Below are 20,429 nucleotides of genomic sequence, written 5' to 3'. Positions count from 1 at the left end.
TTCTGTCCAGCCAAACCTGTCCAGTGCTTTCAAAGAAGGGTTGGACGAAGTCCAAGAAGCAGGAGCAGTGGCTTTCTCTAAAAAACCTCACTAGAGCCACCACCAACTCTAACATGCTCCTCTGTTTCCCTGAAGGCAGACTTAACCAATAGGCATTCTCAAAAGTAGAAAGAAAGAGCAAACTGCCTTTGCCAGCCCTCACTGAGAAGTTCTGCAGGGGTGGGAGTAGGGGTTCCCTGGGGCCACAGACATTGTCCTCAGGATTCTGACCACAGTGTTGTTCCTCCGGGATGGACTGTCACACAGCCCCACCATCACCTTCCCTAGGCCTGTAGGCCTCCCTGCTGCCCCACACTGGCCTGCCCTTTGTCCCTCCCTCTTGGATCATCCTGTTTGTGTGTTTCCACCTGTTTCCTCTGGGGACCCTGACAAGAAGCCAACCCAGCAGCTCTGAAGTCCCCCCCACAGGCAAGTACAGGGTTCCCACAAAGGGCACTGTGCTCTCTGTGCAGAGACACGTTGGCAGGCTGACCCCGGCATGTCCAGGATAGAAACTAAGCACAGCAAAGATGTGCCTGAAGGAATCTGGGACTCAGGAAGGGCAGGGAAGATGTGACAGTCACAGATTGTGGAGTCAGAGAGATGCTCACGTCTCCAGGTGCACTGCACTCATGACCACCACAGGCAGTAAGAATGGTCTGCAGTGGGACTTCCCCGCTAATGCTGGACCCACTGAACTTAAAGCCACCATCAGGACATGGCTTGAGTCCCTCCAAGTGTGGCTTACCCTCCTGCATCATCTGAAACCTCTCCCAGGGTAACTCTCACAGCCATTTTCAGTAGCCTGAGATCATTCCACATGTTATTAACAGAGGGGCCACTGATGAAGACGACTGACAATTCCCACACAGAGACGCAACACAGAGTGACTCACCCTGACTATGTCACTTTACTTTTGGAGTCTCCTTCGGCCCTTACAGACCGGAGTGAAGAGAGAGTTTGCAGATTCCTTAAAAACCCAGTTATGTTGTGTGAAAATGGTTTGGTTTTAATTCCGGGTGTAGGATATATGGGGCTGCTTCAGTTTGCCCACGGCCCTTATCCATGAGGATGCCGGGCTCCAGAGGAGTATGATTTTTGCCAGCTGCAGATAGTTGAATTCTGGGGACTCTGGAGAGGGAATAAATGCAGGATCCTGGGGAGAAATGGGGGAGGGAGTCTTCGAAGGAGAATGCTGCTCCTGGTTGCTGTTTTTATGGTTTGACCAGAAGAAATTGGAGGTATTCTGATGTGGAAACTTGGACTTGCCCCTAGGAACTCGATTATCCTAATCAGCAGGAAATAGCCTATAGAGGTCTATGTCCCCTTTCCACTCTAGCCTACCTAGTATTGGGGGGCTAGAAGGAATTAGGGTGAAATGGGGTTACAAGGGAGGTAGAGGTATAAGAACTCAATAAAATAATAAAATGAATATGCCGATACTAGAGCACTGTGACCTTAGGCTGCTGCCCGGACTCAGGCCTGAAATTGTTCCCAGCCTAACATGTCTTCCCAGGTCCACAGATTCAAAGCGTGTCTATCCCTGAACCTGGATGGGTCAAAGCAGGCACCTCAGATGCAGAGCCAGACAAACACCAGGGCCGTCCACAGACAGGTACTGTAATCTCTGCTAATATTTCCCATTGTGTGGCCCTACTCAACCCACACATGGAGGCTTAAGGCCATAAGGGAGACTGGTTGGTTTCCTCCCTAAAACACCCACCCACTGGCAAGGGAAGGGAACAGCCCAGCAAAGGCCTAATCCTGAGCTTGGGGCTGTGTTTGTTCACTGGGAGGTGAAAGCAGCTGTTGAAAGGACCCAGCCTGGAAAGGGAGCCATAGATTCCAGTAATCCGAGTCTACCTACTGATCCTCTCGCATGGGCCATTTGAGGTAGTCTTCTGTAATGGCGTGCTCCTTTGAGATGGCTCACAGGACAGAGAATTCACAACTGGGCTGAAAGGCCCTACCCAACCACAGGACATACCGTTGCTCTGGCCACAGCAGACAAATGTAAAGGCTTCAAATGGGGAAACCAAGGCTGGCTCAACCTCCTGAACCCACCCCTCCCCTCAGCAGCAAGCCTGCAGTCTGGATGTGTGTGTCTCTGACATAAGTAAGAAAGAAAATACACCCTGTGTTTCCCTGATGCCCCAGGGTTCCTGTGGTTCATTTTGAGAGAACTATACATTCTGGATGCACAAACCACTGGGATTGTCCACATAGGGTATGAAGATATATAGGTGAGTAGGTAGGTAGGTAGGTAGGTAGGTAGGTAGATAGATAGATAGATAGATAGATAGATAGATAGATAGATATAGATAGATAGATCAGGAAGAAGATATAAGAGAGGCTGCAGAGGCCAGCAAGGCCAGCATCCCTCTGCAGAGTTATCTGTCACTCTTTCTACTCAAAAGTGTATAAAATATCAGGACCCAAGGAAGGTTGTATTTGGTGCACACTACCATAGACACTTTGTCCCTGAGTCAAGCGTGTTCTACTTCCTGGGAGCTCCATCTATGTCTGTCATCACCTGACCAGCTGTCCAGAAAGCATGGGCAGAGCAATCATATGCCTGAGCTTCTCAGATGACCATTCCCCCAACCCCCTTGCAGGGACACAGAAAAGCAATCCCAAGCTCCAGAGGTTTCCAGTGCCCCAGTCGTGGGAGCTTAACCCTCACTTGTGTGTGTGAGGTCACAACTATCCTCTAGCCTTAGGTAGCAAGGGTAAATGGCTGTGGGGTGCATTTTCTCTGGGGTAAGAGTAGGGTGGGAATCGTCGACTTATATATAATCGTGATAGTTTGTAGATGCTTGGCCCAGGGAGTGGCACTATTAGGAGTTGTAGCCTTATTGGAGGAGGTGTGTCACTGTGGGCGTGGGATTTAAGACCCTCATCCTAGCTGCCTGGAAGCCAGTCTTCTCCTGTTTGCCTTTGGAACAAGATGTAGAACTCTCAGCTCCTCCTGCACCATGCCTGCCTGGACGCTGCCATGCTCCTGCCTTGATAGCAATGGACTGAGCCTCTGAACCTGAAAGCCAGCCCCAATTAAGTAAGTGTTGTCCTTACAAGAGTTGCTTTGGTCATGGTGTCTGTTCACAACAGTAAAATCCTCACTGAGACAGCAATGCAAAGCATGATGGGAAGAGGAATCTGAGGGAAATACTCCCTAAGAAATAGCTGGGAGACACTGACCAATTAAGATACCACAGAAAGGAGATCAAAACCCATCCAGTGTGAGTTCTGGGAAGAGAGTATAGAGCGGAGGGGCCACATCCCACTGCTTCTCATAAGGCTACTGTGAGCTACTCAGGGGACGTGCAAGCTATGTTCTTTATACTGATAGGAACTGCCCCCAAACACACAGGACCGTCACTTTCTGATCAAATAAAAGTCTCTGAGATATGACAGTGTGGACAGCAGAGGTCTGCTCTTCTCTCTGGCAACTGTGCCTTATGCAACACAATGATCCCCACTGGAGATAGGTCTGGGGTTAGTCCCAAGTCCAACCCGAATTCAAGGTACTCCTGATCAGTTCAGTGCCCTTCAGGGTTGCCAGGGAGTTTTGGCCCATGGCCAAGGCAACCCCTCCTTCTCTCTCCATCACTACTAAGGCTGCAGAGACTACACTGGCCAACATACCATGAGATGGCTCCCACTCACAGCTAGGGACACAGAATGGGGACCAAAGACTGTTCTTAGAGTCTTATCTGGGGTGGTTGAGGGGACCTTCAGAAATAAAAAGATACTTACTGCAAATGTAAGGGGTGACCTTGGACAAAGAAAGACAGCAGTGGAAGAATTGGAGACAAGGACAGTCCCGTGTCCTAACCTATAGAATCCCTTTAAATATATCTACCTATGTCTGATTACAGTCACCGGGATCTAAGTCTGCTTTCCCTGGCTCCATCTTGATTTTTCCCTCAATCTCTGTTCCTCTTTCGTTTTCCTACCTTTTCTTCGCCTACCTCTCCACTGTCCAAATCATATATCGACTTAACATAGATCTACACAGGAAATTTAGAAACTACCTTTACCACTGTGCAGTCTGCACAGAAAGAGTGTCCTCATCTCTCAACTGCTGGTCTAACATAGACGTGGATCTCAGCAAGTCTGAGGAGGGCTGTGGCTGGGCTCAGTGAGGGACCAGCATGGACTCATAGTAAGACTAGTGGCATGGAGGAAAAGGTACACACACACACACACACACACACACACACACACACACACACACACACACACAAATAAAATCACAGACCAGGAAAGCACGTGACCTCATGAAACAGAAGTGATTGTAAGTTTCGTTACAGCCAATAAACTGCAAAAACACACCCAAGACACCTGCTTTCAGAGCTGGGCACATACCCTCCAGTCACAGCTCACCCAAGACATGAAGTCAGAGCTGGGAATGCAGCCCTCCCCCTCTCCCCTCCCCCCAGTCACAGCTCAGGGCAGCTCCTTGATTCTGTGCACTAGTGTATCAGAGTCTCTGCCTGTCCATGTGGCTTCACTTCAAGCACCGGCTTACACACACAGAACCCTTGGTTGACATCACAGTATAAGCATCATCCTAAGCAAAAAAGCCACTGAGCCATCGCTGGCTGCCCTGAGCAGGAGGCAAGGAGGCACCGGGGCACCCTCCTACCTTGTTATAGTACTGAACCAGCACGGAATGCCACCGCCCGTCACTCACGCCTCCAGGAACCTGCGGTGTCACCGTCGTTGTGGTCTCACCTGTGCAGCAAGAGGGGGATCCAGAGACAGGTTAGGGGCCTCCAATCAGGCTTCCAGGCTGCAGTGTAGACATACAGCTCAGAGAGACTGGCTGTGTGCCCTTCCCTTTGGCATAGCCACCACTGGAAGCCATCCCCCATACCCCCTATGTGGAGGGCCTCAACCTGAAAGATAGCAAGATTCTAAAACAGGAAAAGAACACAGCCTACTCCCCACATCTGTGCCTGCCTGGTCCTCTCATGCTGGTAAAAGTCACCACATTAATTTGCAGGTGAACTGCACCTCATCTTTATTATTATTATTATTATTATTATTATTATTATTAGATTTATTTGATTTTATGTGCATGGCTGTTTTGCTTCCATGTCTATCTGCGTACCATAATGTACATCTGATACAGAGGACAAAAGACGGCATTGGATACCCTGGAACTGGAGTTATGAACATCTGTGAGCTGCCACCTGGAATCGAACCCAGGTCCTCCGTAAGAACAGCAAGTGCTCTTAACTGATGCGCTATTGTCTCTCCACCCATACCACTGCGCTTCAATTACTGATTCTGCTCTGGGAACCTGGCTTCATCTGGGATTAGCACTGCAAGCAGCGCTGCCCTGACACTGGCATCTCCCTGTGTGCTGACGTCTAGAGGCCAGGTTCCTAGATGCAGAATTAGGGTTGAAGGCTGGACAGCTGGGAGGTGCTGGGAGGGCAATCATGAACTTAATCCATAAAGTGCCCCGGGAGCTGTGCCATGGCTGCAGGAGCCTCACCTGCCGAGAAGGTGAGCTGCAGCTGCTCCTCCACAATCTCCAGGGCGATGAAGTCATGCTTCTCGTTGAAGCGGCCGTTGTAGAGAAGCAAGGCGTTCCTGTCCTGGGTGGCAAACCTGTGGGCCAAGCAGCATGTCACACAGTGAAGGACCCCAGGGGGCTGTGAGGGGAGTGAGCACCTTGGTTCAAGAAGATAATCTGCCCCAGCACTTGTCACAAGAGATGATGACGGCCCACCCAGCCTGGGGGAACGTGGTAGTGATGGCCTTTGGGAGTTTGAAAGACTCTGTGCAGGGTGGGAAAAAGGACTGAGGTTTGTGGTGCAAGTCTGAGGATCAGAGTTTAGATCCCCAGTTACCCCTGTCAAAAGCTACGCATGGGAGCCACTTGCAAAGCCAGCACTCAGGAGGCAAAGGCAGGGGGTGCTCAGGGTCTGCCATACACACACACACACACACAGAGAGAGAGAGAGAGAGAGAGAGAGAGAGAGAGAGAGAGAGAGAGAACATTCATGTACACGCACACAGAGAAAGAGCAAGAAAACATTCATGTACACACATACACACAGAGAGAGCACTCATGTACACAAACACACACACAGAACACTCATGTACACACACAGAGAGAGAAAGAGCAAAAAACCATTCATGTACACACACACAGAACACTTATGTACACACACACAGAGAAAGATCAAGAAAACATTCATGTACTCACACACAGAGAACACTCATATACACATACACAAAGATTGAGAAAACATTTATGTATACACACACACACACACAGACTACATGTTCACAAGGATGACACACAGCCTGCTTATCAACTATAAGCATGTCTAGAGGCAGAACACAAGCAGTTTATCTCATGCTACGGACAGGTGAGACCCCAAGAGGCTCCTTTCACACCAACGTCTCTGCATGAGTGGCATGTTCCCAAGCCTCTTGTACCAACTGGAACATCTGATTCTGGATTCTGTGTGCCCAGGTTAACCCCTCCTACACAATGTCGCCCCCCCCCCCCCCGTGAGCACCATCCATTACTAAAGACAGAGAAACTGAGCCGGGACCCAGGGCGGAGGGGAGGGTGGGAACAATTCAAGTAAAATGAGGAACGACAGAAATAGAAACCAAGGCTTGAGGGGGCCAGAGGAGAAGGAGCCTACAACAAAGGAGGATAAAAAGCCGCTGGGAGTGGGGCCCACTTGGGAGCCCCAGCACTTAGCAAACAGAAACTAGAAAGAGGAGAAGGGCCCATGACAGAAGCCACCTGAGACAAGGCAACTCAGCCGGGCTGGGCAGGCCTCTGTGGTAAGAGGGGCCTCAGCAGCTTCCAGGATGTGTGCTCCAGGAAACTGTGGAACTGGAAGGCCACTGGTCTTCTGTGACTTTTCTGGGGGAACTTTGTCTTTTCTTGTGACTTTTGAGTTTTAAGGCAGTCATATGTGAAGGTCACCAAAAGTCACCACGATGCACGTGACTGAGAGCTGCTGGCCATACCAAGGAGAAAGAGAACCATGACAATACTGGAGGGTTACACAACCCCGGCTCACGTCCAGCACATGCCATGACATGTTCACCAGGAGACACGAGACCCCTCTGATGTGGAAGGCGGTGGCTATTCATGGGTGTCCTCTGTTGTAGACGTCTTGTCACAGGGGATCCTACAGCAGGGTCCTTGCTTTGCAGGCTTGAGCCATAAGGGGCGGCCTTCTGGATGGCCGGCAGAGTCTTGTCACAAAGGGGCAAACACAACAATTATCCAAGCCTGGCAGTATAGGGCTCAGGATGTACTGTGCCAAAAAGGCAGACTCTGTTCATTTATCCGGCAAGTGGGGAAGGGGCAGTGAGTACTGACTGCCAGAACTACCCCATGGCCTCAGACCTCCCTACAATGCACCCAAGGGCTCTTGTTAGCACATGGTTTAGAAGGTGAGGATAACCCACACAGGGGAGGACAGCGAATGCCACACTCCTATCGAACTTATGGGCTGCAGAGAGCTACTGCAAACACCCAGCAGAAGCCTCCTCCCGCTGAACTACCGTTAACCTAGCGGAGATCTTCCAAATGGAAATTCTAGGTTTTCTTTCAACTAAGCAAACGTCCCAGCCTCCAAACCACAGGCTTATGATGCCTAAAATCCAGTGAGTTCATTTGGTATTTTTTTTTTCTGTGTTCATGTTTGTACATGTGCATTCAGGAGCTTGCCAAATTCAGCCAGATTGGCTGGAGGGCAAGTCCCTGGAATCCTCCTGTCTCTGCCTCTCCAGGTGTGAGATCACATGCATGTTCCACTGGGCCTAGCCTTCTACATGGGAGTCTGGGATTTGAACTCAGGTTCTCATGCTTACACGAATATTGGAAAAAATTTAATGTTTAAATTGTGGGGGAGAAAGTACGGATGGCACACAATCAGCCTGTTGCATACCAATCAGGACCAGGTCTGGGGAATTGGGGTCTGAGCAGCCTGCCTTGTGACACTCACAGGAGGTCTGATTCCTGGGTCTGCCCACTGTCTACGATATCAGCAATGCCCATGTGTTGGCTGGTGGGCAGAACCAGAGTAGCCAGCCAGGTTCATTCCCAGGCCTGGGATTTGGGCTGTCCCCTATTGGATGGAAGTCTTGGCACGAATGCTCTGTTGTCCCTATGCTGAAATAACCTCCCTTTTCATCACCGTGGCAATGGCTCGACCCTTGAGCAGCCAGTCCAGCAGCCGGCACCGAGCAGGCCTCCTCAACCATCCAGAGCCTAGAAGGTTGCGGCTCGCAGACCCCACAACATATTCCCAAGGGATGGCCCACAAACACGGCTGCACTTACGCAAGGGAGACGGTGAAATGGAAGCGTTGCCGCAGGCCTCGGAAGGTAATGAAGGACTGGGGCGGGAAGCTCCTGGTGCTCACTTCACAGTAGGGATGCTCGTACTCGCCGGACGGGCACACGCAGTGGAAGCCTCCAATGAGCAGGTTCACGCAGGTGCCCCCGTTTTTGCATACTCCGCTGGCACAGCGGCCTGAGCGAACGTTCACCTGGCAATGCTCCCCTGGAGAAGAAAGCAGAGGTCATACATAGGCAGTCCTAGTCACCTACTTTGCTCCCCCCACCCACCCCCATGCTCCCATGATAAACACTGACCATAGGCAACTTAGGGAGGAAATGGTTTATTTCAGTTATTGTCTATCATTGAAGGAAGTCAGGGCAGGAACTCAAGGCAGGAACCCAGAGGCTGAAACAGGCCACAGGAAAGTGACACATACTGGCTTACTCTCCAGGGGTAGCACCACCCAACAGTGGGCTGAGCCTTCCACATCAATCATTAATCAAGGCAATGCCCTACAGGTATGCCGATGACAGGCCAGTCTAATGGAGTTCATACTTCCTGGGTGACTCTAGTTTGCTTAAGTGGACAAAGAAAACTTAATGAGCACAGAGGCTAAGGGAGATCTAGTGGACTGTGAATGTGCCCAGATATACACAGTTGACCCAAGGCTCAGAGCTATAGGCTTGGATGCTGCCGTGACACCTGGACCAGGGGGCCTTGGCAGAACTTGCTGCCAGTTTGCAGATTCACATGTACTGCTTCCTAAAAGCAGAAATGCCTTCCTCTGGAGGTGACCCAAGGTGACAGATTACAAAACTAAAATATCCCCCTGGGAGTTCTCTTCTACTGAATGTGTTGAAGCTGAGTCCCAAGCTGCCGCTTCTGTAGCCCAGAAAACAAATCTGCTGGGACAGAAGCCGGCTGGGATCACGAACCCACCATATACCTTCTTAGCCATTCAGAATCAACCATGGAAAGACCCTACGGGCTTCTGTTACCAGGCCAGGCCCGGCTCGGTTCAGGTCAGGACAGAGTTCTCATCCACCTGGCGGCTCTGCAGTAGCTAGGATGGGCCCAGAGAAACGGACACAGTTTGATGCTTGCACACCTCGGGGCCACAACAGTGGACACTTCATCTCCCAGCCACTCCTGGATGCCAGGCCCCTGCTCAACATGGCTCTGAGCTTGACCACCCTGCAGGACCCTTTGAGTTCATGTGCTTGCATGCGTACACTCACACCACCCTATGGGTCATACACTCCAACTATTAGGCCCTCACATACACGTTCATGTTTGTAAACATACTAGTGCATACATCCTTATACCCATGGCCTCAGACTCAGTCTCAAACACGCATGCCCACACCTATGCTCTCCTCGTGCATACCCTCCTCACAGACCATAGCGTATGAACCCCCTACTCCCACACTCTCACACTCAAACACGTTAGCCTGTGTTCACAGCCTCCTTCACAATCCTTGTGAGGGCCCCTCATTCGAGTTTCAACTTAAGGCATCTCCCTCTTCCTTCAGACACTTTAGATTCTCCCCTTCAGGAGGGTTTGCTTTACAATATTCCAGGTTCGCCTGTGTGCAGTGAGGCCCAGCACATTCTGTGAACAAAGCCCCTGAGAGAGACACCCTGGCCTTATGCTCACTAAACCGTGAAGAGAAAGGGCCCTGCCTTCAACCCTCCTCACAGCCAGTGCCTGAGAGTAACAGACCAGGGAGGATCTGGGCTCCAGGGACTATCCAACCTTTCCCAGCAGAAGAGAGTCAATCCTTGTCCTTCTGCCTGGCTGTGGGATTGCAGATGGGCCAGCAACCCGATCACTTGAGCACGGGGTTCGTGTCCTCTCTTGGGACCCAGGAATTCCTCTCCTGGACCCAGAAGAGGCCCCAGGGTATCTAGTCCCCACCAACACAACTTTATCTTCTAAAGACCCTTAAAATGAAGGAGGGTCCACCCTAAGTCATACATGACTTCACCTCAAGTGTCTGGCTGCATTTAGAAAGACTCGGTTTTCCAGCAAGGCCATGTGACTATTCCCTTCCCTTCCCAAGCAGAAGATTGTATATCTCAAAGCCCAGTCAACAGCCCACCCAGTTGCTGTTTGTAGCCTCTCTCAGTCCTTCTGAATAAGCCTACCCCATCCAGTACCAACTTTCTCCCATTGTCTCCAGGCACCTCCAGCTCAGACCTCCCCCTCTCCAGCCTGTTTCCCTCTGGGTCCCCCCATCTAGACTAAGAGGTTCGCCATCTGCTCAGGGAGGCAGATTTTGAGTCTTGGAGCCATCAGCACACCACTGGCCCTCACCGTTCCCATCCCACTGCCTGAACCTTCACCTCAAACCCAAGCACCCCATTGTTCAACTCACAAAACCTCATGCTCTGCCCATGACACAAAAGACCGTTTCCTACAGTACTGGTCTTTGAGCACACTCATCCCACTGGCTTAGGATGCCACTACTCCGTAAAGATGTCACCCCACCATGCCCCTATTCCACAAAAATGTCACCCATCACACACCTGGCCCTCAAAAGCACAGACCCAGATCCTTGCCCCACACTCTTGGGTCTAACATAGCTATACTGTTCCTCCAGCCAGCATCCCAGGACCCAGAGCATCACTACAGGGGCATTACAGCTGTCTAGTCACTGATGATGAAACCCACTGATGGCTGATCTCAGGTGCCTCTCCCTCAGTTCCTGAAGATCTTCCTGGGTCCCCTTCCCAAGTCTGTCCTCAACTGTGGCTCACCCCGTAGAAGTTTCACTGCATTTTGAGCAGGTCCAGGACCCAGGATCTCTCCCAGCTCTATCCGCAACACCATTATGTGAGAGCATGGGGTGGGGAGTGTAGCCATGGGGTTCGTTTTAGGGCCAAATCCAAGAACATCTGGTACACAGTGGATACCTTGCATGTTAGGGTGCTGGACCAGTGTTCATAAGGAGGGGGCGTCTGAGGAGAGCTTGGTATGCAACAGGTACTGACGAGTGTTTGTGGGATGAAATCATACAACGCCAGGGCATCCCAGAGCCAAGGCAATGATTCACATTTGAGCTAACCACGAGGTTACAAAGCGGACATCGTTCATCCACTGATCCACACAGTATGAATAGACATCCACACATAGAATTAACTGCAGGGTTAAACATGCTACTTTTATAAGGCACTGTGAGCTGTGGTCACTGGGAACATAAGCCACACCAGCCTGGGATGGAGCCTCAACTCTGGGTTCTTTGGGTAAACTCCAGGCCCTTGGGAGCCAACTCAAGGGCCTGTTCTGATGTTCCTATGAGAACGCCCGTCAGAGTCACTCTAGCCAATGCATCAGAGATGCATCTTGGCTCACTGACTGCACTTACCTTCCATGTGGCTTCTCTGCATGAGGTTAGTCAGATGCCCTGGGGTGGGGGTCTTTAGTTTACAGTGTGTGCATGCTCCAAGCACTGCCAACATAGTTTCCAGCTTGACCGTGTAACACACACACTTGAGGCCTGTGCTGTGATGGCACATCATTTTAGCCCAGGAATGGTACAGGTCAACACCCTGTAAGTCCTACATCCTTAATTCTCTCATCTCATACAGCAATCATGAAAGACATGCTTTGCTTCGGTCTTTCCTATGACTTTTAGAGTGTGTGTGTGCATGCATATCTGTGTGTATTTTTCTTGCTGTCTCTGTGCATATGTTTCTGTGTATACATGCATGTGTGTCTGTGTATATGTTTCTCCTCTGTGTGTATTTCTTTTACTTTTTGTGCATGTTTCTGTGTGTGTATGTATGTACATGCATGTGTGTACATGTTTCTTTGTGTGTGTGTGTCTCCGTGTGTATTTTACCCACTCTCTATCTCTGTGCAAATGTTTCTGTGTGTGTGTGTGTATGTGTGTGTGTGTGTGTGTGTGTGTGTGTGTGTCCTTGAAGAGGGTGCTAGATGCTCTGGCACTGGAGATACTGACTGTTGTTAGCCTCTGACCCTGGTGTTAGGATAGAAGACCTCTGGAAGAGCAGCAAGGATTCCTAACCACTGAACTGTCTCCACCCACCCTTGCTTGCTTTTCTATGGGTGCTGGAATCAAGTTCAGCTTGTCAGGTTTGGTTGGTGGCAGAAACCTTTACCTGCTGAGTCCTCTCTGGCCTATCAGTTTTCCTCTTGAGACAGAGTCACTCCATGGCCTAGAGTTCTTGACCTTTGGCCTTCCATCATACCTATCAAGCAATGCCACTTTGATAAAATAAGTCTCCTCAGGGCTTACTGTCATGATTTAAGTTCATCCCTTTTCTAAGATTTTACAGTTCAGGATCTGGCATTCCCTGAGCATCCAGGTGTTCTGCTTGGAGTCAAATGCCGGTTGCCGAGTCATTCTCTACCCTGGAGCATGCCTCCCCACATCTGCCCTTGCACGCCCATTTCAGAGGTAGCCCCCTCCACCCACACCGGGGTAAGGTTAGCTTGGGCAACCTGAATGCTGAGCTCAATACTGCAGAGCATGCCACAAGGCCCCTACCCATGAGGGATGCTGGTTTTAGCCTAGTTAAGGCTGCATACACACAAACCCATAGAGATAAAGAGTAGACAGAGTTCTGCCGAAAAGACCCAGGAGCTGATGCTCGCCTATTCCTGAGTCTCATGCATGTCCTTTCACTGAATAAGTGCCCTACCTAGACATGGGTGAGTTATGTCCTGTCTGCCCAGAGACTCAGGCTGGTACTCTCAGAGCCTTCTGTTTAAGCAAAAGTCATAGGATTTAGGCAAACGGGTTGCCTGTTCTAGGAAGGAGTCAGCCGGTAGGTGAGAGCAGTCAGGAAGCTTTTGGCTCCTATGGAGGCTCTAGGAAGTGAGGGCTCAGGGCCCAGGAAGCCACAGTACAGAGGGTAGTCATGTTCAGTGTGGGAGAGGAGATGAGGAGCTGCTGGCCGTGAGATCCATTCAGTGTACCATACACAGGAGCAGGGACTAGCAATGCAGGAGGCTTGGCCCAGCTTTGGGAAGGCACAGTGCCCAGAGCCTTGAGACTTTGAAGAGGGCAAGGTGAGCCCCTGGAAGGGCAGGGCAGGTAAAGTTTTGTCAACTTAAGTTTTTAACTAAATAAAAAGACAAATCCTTTCTCTTTTAATAAAGACTTTAAAGGCTTTAAACTAGAAAAACTAGAATTTCCAGAGGTACCAAGGGTAAAGCCCAGACACAGTGCACAAAAGACACACTTGGAAACTGGCAAATTTTGGGCAGAATTGAGAGACAGCAGGACAGGTAGAGAACACAGCACGGAAGGGAGTGGGGGCCAGGAGTGGAGCTGGGATCCGAGCACGAATCACTCAAAGTCAAGTCATAAACACACAGATCCCTAGACTGGCCTGAAGCCATCCGAGTTCAGGCCCAGAAAGGAACCTCGTGTCCTAGCCAAGAGGACACAAGCCACTGTGCAACACCACCATGTAGAAGCTCCACTGCCACAGGAAGGGCTGTGATGGGCAGAGTGGCACTTTGGGGCACTGAGAAGTCACTGAGCACTAGGCATACAAATCCATCCTTCTATGTTTCCACCCATACACTCAGTCCCTTTTCCTACCCAATTATCATGCATCAACTTCCATCAACCCATCCTTCCTCCATCTGTTGATCTTCCATGAATCTATGTGCCCACCATCTACTTCCCTCCATCCACTGGTCTATCTATCCCTTCCCCCATCCATTTCCCATCCATCCCCCATCCATCCCCCATCCATCCCCCATCCATCTCCCATCCATCCCCCATCCATCTCCCATCCATCTCCCACCCATCTCCCACCCATCCCCCACCCATCCCCACCCATCCCCCACCCATTTCCCCATCATCCCCCAGACATACTTCTATCCATCCGTGTGCCTATCACTCGCCTGCTCACTTTAAGACACCGAGTTTATAAGAATGAACAAAACCACTACCTGGAGCTGTGGAGTCTCTTACACAGGCCAAATGTTTAGGCAAATAGAAAAGATGAGCTGTGTCGTAAAGCAGATCCTAGAGCGATGAGGAAGGTAGAAACAGTAAGAGGTGAGGCAGAGAGAGGGGATGGCCAGGCTGCGGTGCTCAGGCAAAGCAGACCCCAAACCTTCGTGGGTCATGAGGCTTCATTTGGATGTGGAATCCCTGCCAAGCCCAAAGATTCTAGGTAGATCTGAGGAAGGACCTCCAGCATCTGGTATACCCCACATGTAAGCACAAAATAGTTGCTACCGCAGTCCAGCCTCTGACGTGCCCACATGTAAGCACACACATGGTATCCACATACATGCAAAATAGTTCTCACCACAGACCAGCTGAGGTCCTCTCCTGGTGCCACACAGAATCCTCACACTCACCAGAGGTGTGAAAGGGCATCCTACAGGTCTGCTTTGCCAAGGAGGCCTCAGAGACTAGCCACTGATGCTTGCCCTCTGGCTGTTACAGGGCCATTGCTACAAATAACATGAGGGCAGCCTTATCACAGACCAGTCTGTGCCATTACCAGACAAGCGCTCTTCTAGACAGGCCCAGATAAGGTTGGAACTTGTGTCAGATCACACAGGTACATGGGTAACTTATGCCTGCAGAGATGGGTCTGTAGTGTGTAAACATCTAGGATCAGCACCATAGTGTCAGCAGATGATGGTTCGATACTCAGGCCTTCCTTCTATCAAACTGATAAAGCACCACTGCCCAGGACAGAGAGGTTCACTGTCCAAAAACCAGACCATGGCTCTTGCTTTGCTGACTATCTATCTATCCCAGAAGCAGGGAGACCAGTCACTCCTGCTGGGGAGCCATGACAAGTACCCAGAGGGTGGGTGAGGGAATAGAACTCATTTGGCATAGCTCCCAGACTGCTGCTGTCACTCCAGGCCCTGACTCCGCCCCTCCAGTCAACTGTCATTCCAGCCCCCCCTTCCCTCCTCCCCTGCTTCCCCACACCGGGCAGACTGCCAGGTTTTAGTCTGTCCTCCCTTCCCCCTTGGGAGTTTCCAGCTTTGTTTGACTTTCTCACCTCCTGGGGGAACTGAAGCCCAGTCTCTAAGAACCACAAACTCAGGTGGCCGAGCCCTTCCCTGCTGGCCAAGCTACCCAGAAGGTACAACAGAGGACCCAGACACCTGCTACCCCTCCCCAAGGCTCCCAGAAGAAGGGGTAGCTAGTGGAAGCAGGACCCCCCATGGCCAGGAGAAGACACAGTGCTGGGGCTTGTCCAGGGTCTGTCTCTTTCTGATGACTTCATTGTCTTTGAAGCAAATTCTTAGAACTCCAGTCACACCCATTTTAAATATATATATATATATATATATTGCATTCCAGTGGCAAAGAATCAGATCTCCACCCACCCACACTGTTCCCTACCTTGAGAAGCCACCTGCCTGCCAGAGGGTTGGGACCTGCAGAGCCCGAGGGAAAGAAGGGGTGTCACACTGAGCCTCTGTGTTCTGAGCAGCTTCCAAAAGGGTCCTGTACTACAATGACATTTGGAACATCCCCTAGAATACAGCCACCTCCATGTCCTTGAAGCCACTAGGCGGAGGAGGCCAGAAGATAATCTACCCTGTGTAGTGTACAGGAAGGCTACCAGAGGACACTCCCACATCCTGATCCCTAGAGCTGGGACTCCCCTTCAGCCAGTGAGAGGGGCTCAGAGTGACGACCTGGAAAACTAACACAGAGGCCCAAGTAACAGCATGCAATGTACTTTTCGTAGATTTAAATGAACTTCTTAACACAGTGGTTCTCAACCGGAGGGCCGAGATCCCCTTTGGGGCCGCATTATCAGAAATCTTGCATATCAGATACTTACATTATGACTCATAACAGTAGAAAAATTACAGTTAAGAAGGAGTAATTAAATAATTTTATGGTTGGCGGTCACCACAACATGATGAACAGTATTAAAGGGCTACAGCATTAAGAACCACGATTTTAACATACTTTCTAATAAAATAAAAAAAAAACTGCATGTGTGTGTGCTGTGTGTGTGTGTTAGAGGGAGAGAGGGAGAGATAGAGATAGAGAGAGAGAGAGAGAGAGAGAGAGAGAGAGAGAGAAACGTTCATGGAGTTGGTCCCTCCTTCCACCTTTACATAGCTCAGGAGATCAAACTCAAGCTGCCAGACTTGTGTGAAGAAGCGCCTTTGCCCCACTGGGTCATCTCACTGGCCCTTTAACACGGTCTTTAGCAGTTATCAGACATGTGCTACAGAAACACAGAGACAGAAGGAAAGAGGAAGGGAGGGAATAAGAAAGAATGAAAGGGAGGGACAAACCCAAACAGAGACAGGAGGGAAGGAGGGGACAAGGAAGGGAGACCTTGAGACTGGGAGGCCTTTGTCCTGAGGGTGGGTTCTGGCTGGAAGTCTGAATTACATAGAGCAGCCAGTCAAGAACTACCCAGGACACAGATGGGACAGGGAGGCCCCCCCCCACACTAGTCTTCAGAAGCTTGTACCCAGCCCAAGCAGGGATGTCGAAGACCCTCCCCATGCAATGGTATGCTGAAGAAAGCCTCCTCTGAATGGGTCTTGTGCAAACTTCTTGCTTGGAATCAATGCCTTCATAGCTCTTTCTCTGGCCCCTATGGTCCCAGGCAAGACAGAGGGGCTTTGTCTGATGCTAATGGGGAAGATGGATAAGGCGGAGACTGGCAAAGAGTGGCCTTCCCTAAAGTCCTCTGGGGTCACCACTCAGGTCAGAGGCTCAATTTCTCAATGGAAGCTTGAAGGTCAGAGCTCCACAGTGGCACTAAACAGGGTGAACAGCCACACGCTGAAGTCACAGGGTCTGGTAGCTCTCTTATGCCCTCAGCAAATTTTTTACTGACAATCCAGTGGGTGCCAGGTGCTGGTTGGGCCAGAAGTAGCAATGACAAAATTATGACTCCAAAGAAGATTGCACCCCCACACCTGAGAACTGGGCCTTTACACACTCTGCAGATTGAGGTCCATGGGAGGGAGATCACCTTGGATTACTGGAAGCCATCACAGCATCCTGTGGGAAATGGGTGGGGAGGATGGAGTGTGGGATGCAAGGGTAGAGGTTGTAAAGGACAACACAGAAAGTTCCTTAGGCTGAGTGGAAAGCAGGATCTCCACCAGAACCCTCAAGAGAAAGCAGACTTGCCCAAATCCTTCAGTTTAGAGTCCCATGCCCTCCACATCCTCAAGTGAATCCATCTGTGATGACCTGGAGCCCTCTGGCACAGACAATGGACAAAACAGAGACTTCTACAACCTAGGTCCCATCTTGCCCATGGCAGAAACACCCAATAAAGGACTGAGCAGACAGTCACTTCCCTATTACTCTGCCTTTCTTTCTTTCTTGTTTTTTTTTTTTTTTTTTAAGATTTATTTACTTTATATATGAGTACACTGTTGCTGTCATCTGATCAGGTAGTTGTGAGCCACCCTGTAGTTGCTGGGATTTGAACTCAGGACCTCTGGACTTCTGGATGAGCCATCTCTCTATCCCTACTCTGCTTTTCTTACTCACTCTTCCTTGGCCAAGAAAGGAAAAAATGTGTGCCTGGGATCAGAAAAAGTTTTAGACTTCAGGGTCTTTTATAAATTTTGGAACCTCTGCATATACATAATGAGACCTTGGGGATGGGTACCAAGACTAAACACAAAAGTCATTTTGGTTTGTGTATACATTTTACATGTAGCCTCAAGGTAATTTCATACAAATTTCTAGACACACCTGCATTCTGACTGTAACCCATCACGTGAGGTCAGATGTGGAATTTTCCACTTTGGCATCGTGTTGGTACACGCAAAGTTTTAGATCTTGGAACACTCCAGATTTCACATTTCAGGTTAGAGGAACTCAAGCCAGGTGCTGGTATCACCAGCCACAAGAGGATGTAGAGTTAAAGGGGAGGGCCACCTGGAGGCCAGTCAGCTGTGCTTGGCACTTTGCCCATGACGTTCAGTCCCTTCAGTCCTAGCCCTGGCTTTAGGAGTTAAAGTTCACAGACAGCAAGAGTTTCCATGCTGGACCTGCCCACACCTGGATCTCTAAGGACAGGACTTGGTGAAAAACAAGGTCACAGGAGTGCAGAACACCCAACTTCAGGACAGCACAGGAGAGTAATGCTTTGTGTTGCAACTCCGTGTGGAAAGAGCCAGAGCAGCAGGTTGAGTGCGCAATGACAAGGAGAAAACGTAACGTCTCTCCCAGTGTCTCAAAGCGCTCGCTGCTTTGGTTGAGATTTTAATTACGGGCCATGTAATAATTCTCACTTTAACTGATAATTATCCCCCACATTAAAGACTAATGTTAGAGTGCTAGGAACCACTCCCAGCGCAGCTGAGCTGTGTACCCTGTAGACTTCAGCTCTCTGGGCGTCCTCCTCCTTCTGCTCAAAGAGGTTTTTCTGCAGGATTAGGACACAGCTCAGAGGCAATACAGCACATAGCATGGAGTTTTCTGATGGGGGCCCCTGGCACAGTATTCCCCACGGAGACTGGGACACCAGCACTCTATCCAGCTCCAGCTGGTTTAGGGTAATGTCTATAGTTATAAGTAGGGCAGAGGAGAGCCAGCGTTTACTTTCAAAACTGCTCCTAAAAGCACACAGGTGATTTCATTCTTGCAATCACTCTGAGCCTAGACAAAACACACCCTCAGCTTCAGGAGGGTCCTGCAGTCTGAGGAGGCTCTTAAAGCAAGTGGGAAAGGTTCTTCAGGAGCTGTTGCAAAGTTCAAACTGAATACCACTGAGGGTTCCCCAAGCCCTACCTCCTCCTAGGGTGCACCATCACTAGGGAGCACTCCATGTATAGAGGACAGAGGAGCTCATGGACCAGGGCTGAGGTGGCAGCTTTGTATTCAACAGCTGTGCAAGCACCATTTGTTTGGATTTGCTGAAACACGCTTTGAATGAGGACAAGGAGCAAGGGGGTGGGGGGAATACCCCAAGAACAGGGATCAAGTTAGGGACACCCAAAGCTAGCTTTAGTTGTGACAGTGACCACCCCTGCTCTCTCAGATCTAGATGCAGCTGAACGACTCACCCCTCCCTGCTGATATGAAAGCTGTCATTCAGGAATGTACCCCAAGGGAGAGATGATGATTAGGTAGCTATTCCCAGGTCTCCCAGAAGTGGAGAGAGGGAGAAGGGGGGGGAGGCACTCTAGAGATGCCCAGAAACCTGCAGTGCAGGGCCACAACTCAATTTGGAGCTTGGCCACAGGCCCAAAACCCAAAGGACCTTAGTGACCAAGAAGGGACACTGGAGACAGACAGGATCCGGTCTCTTTTCACTAAGCAGTAAAAGCAGCAAAGGTGTCACTCTGACCACAGCATACAACAAATGTCAGGTTCAAGGACATGACTCCAGCAACGTGGAATGGGACCCTACAGGATTCCCTCTTCACTGTGCCTCTGTCCCCCACAGATCATACTCAGCAGGGAGGAGGTTACTAATGCCTAGCAGAGAGACACAGGGGGAGGGAGGGTAGATGCATTTGAGATGCAAGGATCTGCTGAGAGAGAAGGGAGTTTGTTCTGGGGAGGCCAGCAGTCTGCAAACATGGAAAGCAAGGGACAGTGGGCATCTAGACTGCAGCCCTGGGGGTGGGAAAGAACTTTCTAGCAAAGAATCTGAAGTCCTCCCTGCAACTGTGCTCCAAGTCTTGGCTGGCTGAGGACACTGACTTCAAATTGATGGAATCTGCCCTGTGGGGGAGTGAAACCGTGGATAAAGGTGGATAAAGAGGGTATATGGGAAGTTTAAGGAACCTAAAGTCTATAGGTTTCCATCAAGACAGTGCAAAAGAATCTCCCAGAACCTTCCCATAGCAGGGGACAGTGGATTCAGGGGGTGCAGAGAATATACAGATGGACAGGAGGAAGCACATTCAGACAGGAATACTACAGACAGGGAAGCTAAGAGATGGGGTGAACGAATTCAATTAAGAGGAGCCAACATGGGAGTCCGTGGCCACATACAGAAGTATTTAACAAAGACCAAAACGGTATCCCCCAAACAGAGACGGAGAAGCCAGTCATGGGGGGGAATCACAGTTGTTTATGGGTTTGAGAAATAAATTTTTT

General features: G+C 50.1%; 1 protein-coding gene across 1 annotated transcript in view; it reads right to left on the bottom strand.

The window, feature by feature from the left end:
* The window catches only part of CELSR1 (cadherin EGF LAG seven-pass G-type receptor 1), a gene marked incomplete at both ends in the record, with an annotated part of 127,533 nt that overhangs the window by 49,217 nt on the left and 57,887 nt on the right, over positions 1-20,429 (bottom strand). The window contains 3 exons of the mRNA XM_080938998.1: positions 4,688-4,776; positions 5,546-5,661; positions 8,371-8,593. Of these exons, the coding sequence (XP_080795124.1) occupies positions 4,688-4,776; positions 5,546-5,661; positions 8,371-8,593 (428 nt within the window). The remainder of the gene's footprint in view (positions 1-4,687; positions 4,777-5,545; positions 5,662-8,370; positions 8,594-20,429) is intronic.

This window comes from Micromys minutus, assembly GCF_963924665.1.
Source record: "Micromys minutus genome assembly, chromosome: 27".
In the NCBI taxonomy this organism is placed as follows: Eukaryota; Metazoa; Chordata; class Mammalia; order Rodentia; family Muridae; genus Micromys; species Micromys minutus.
Note: the sequence above shows the minus strand (reverse complement) of the source record. Positions and strands in the feature narration are given on the sequence as shown.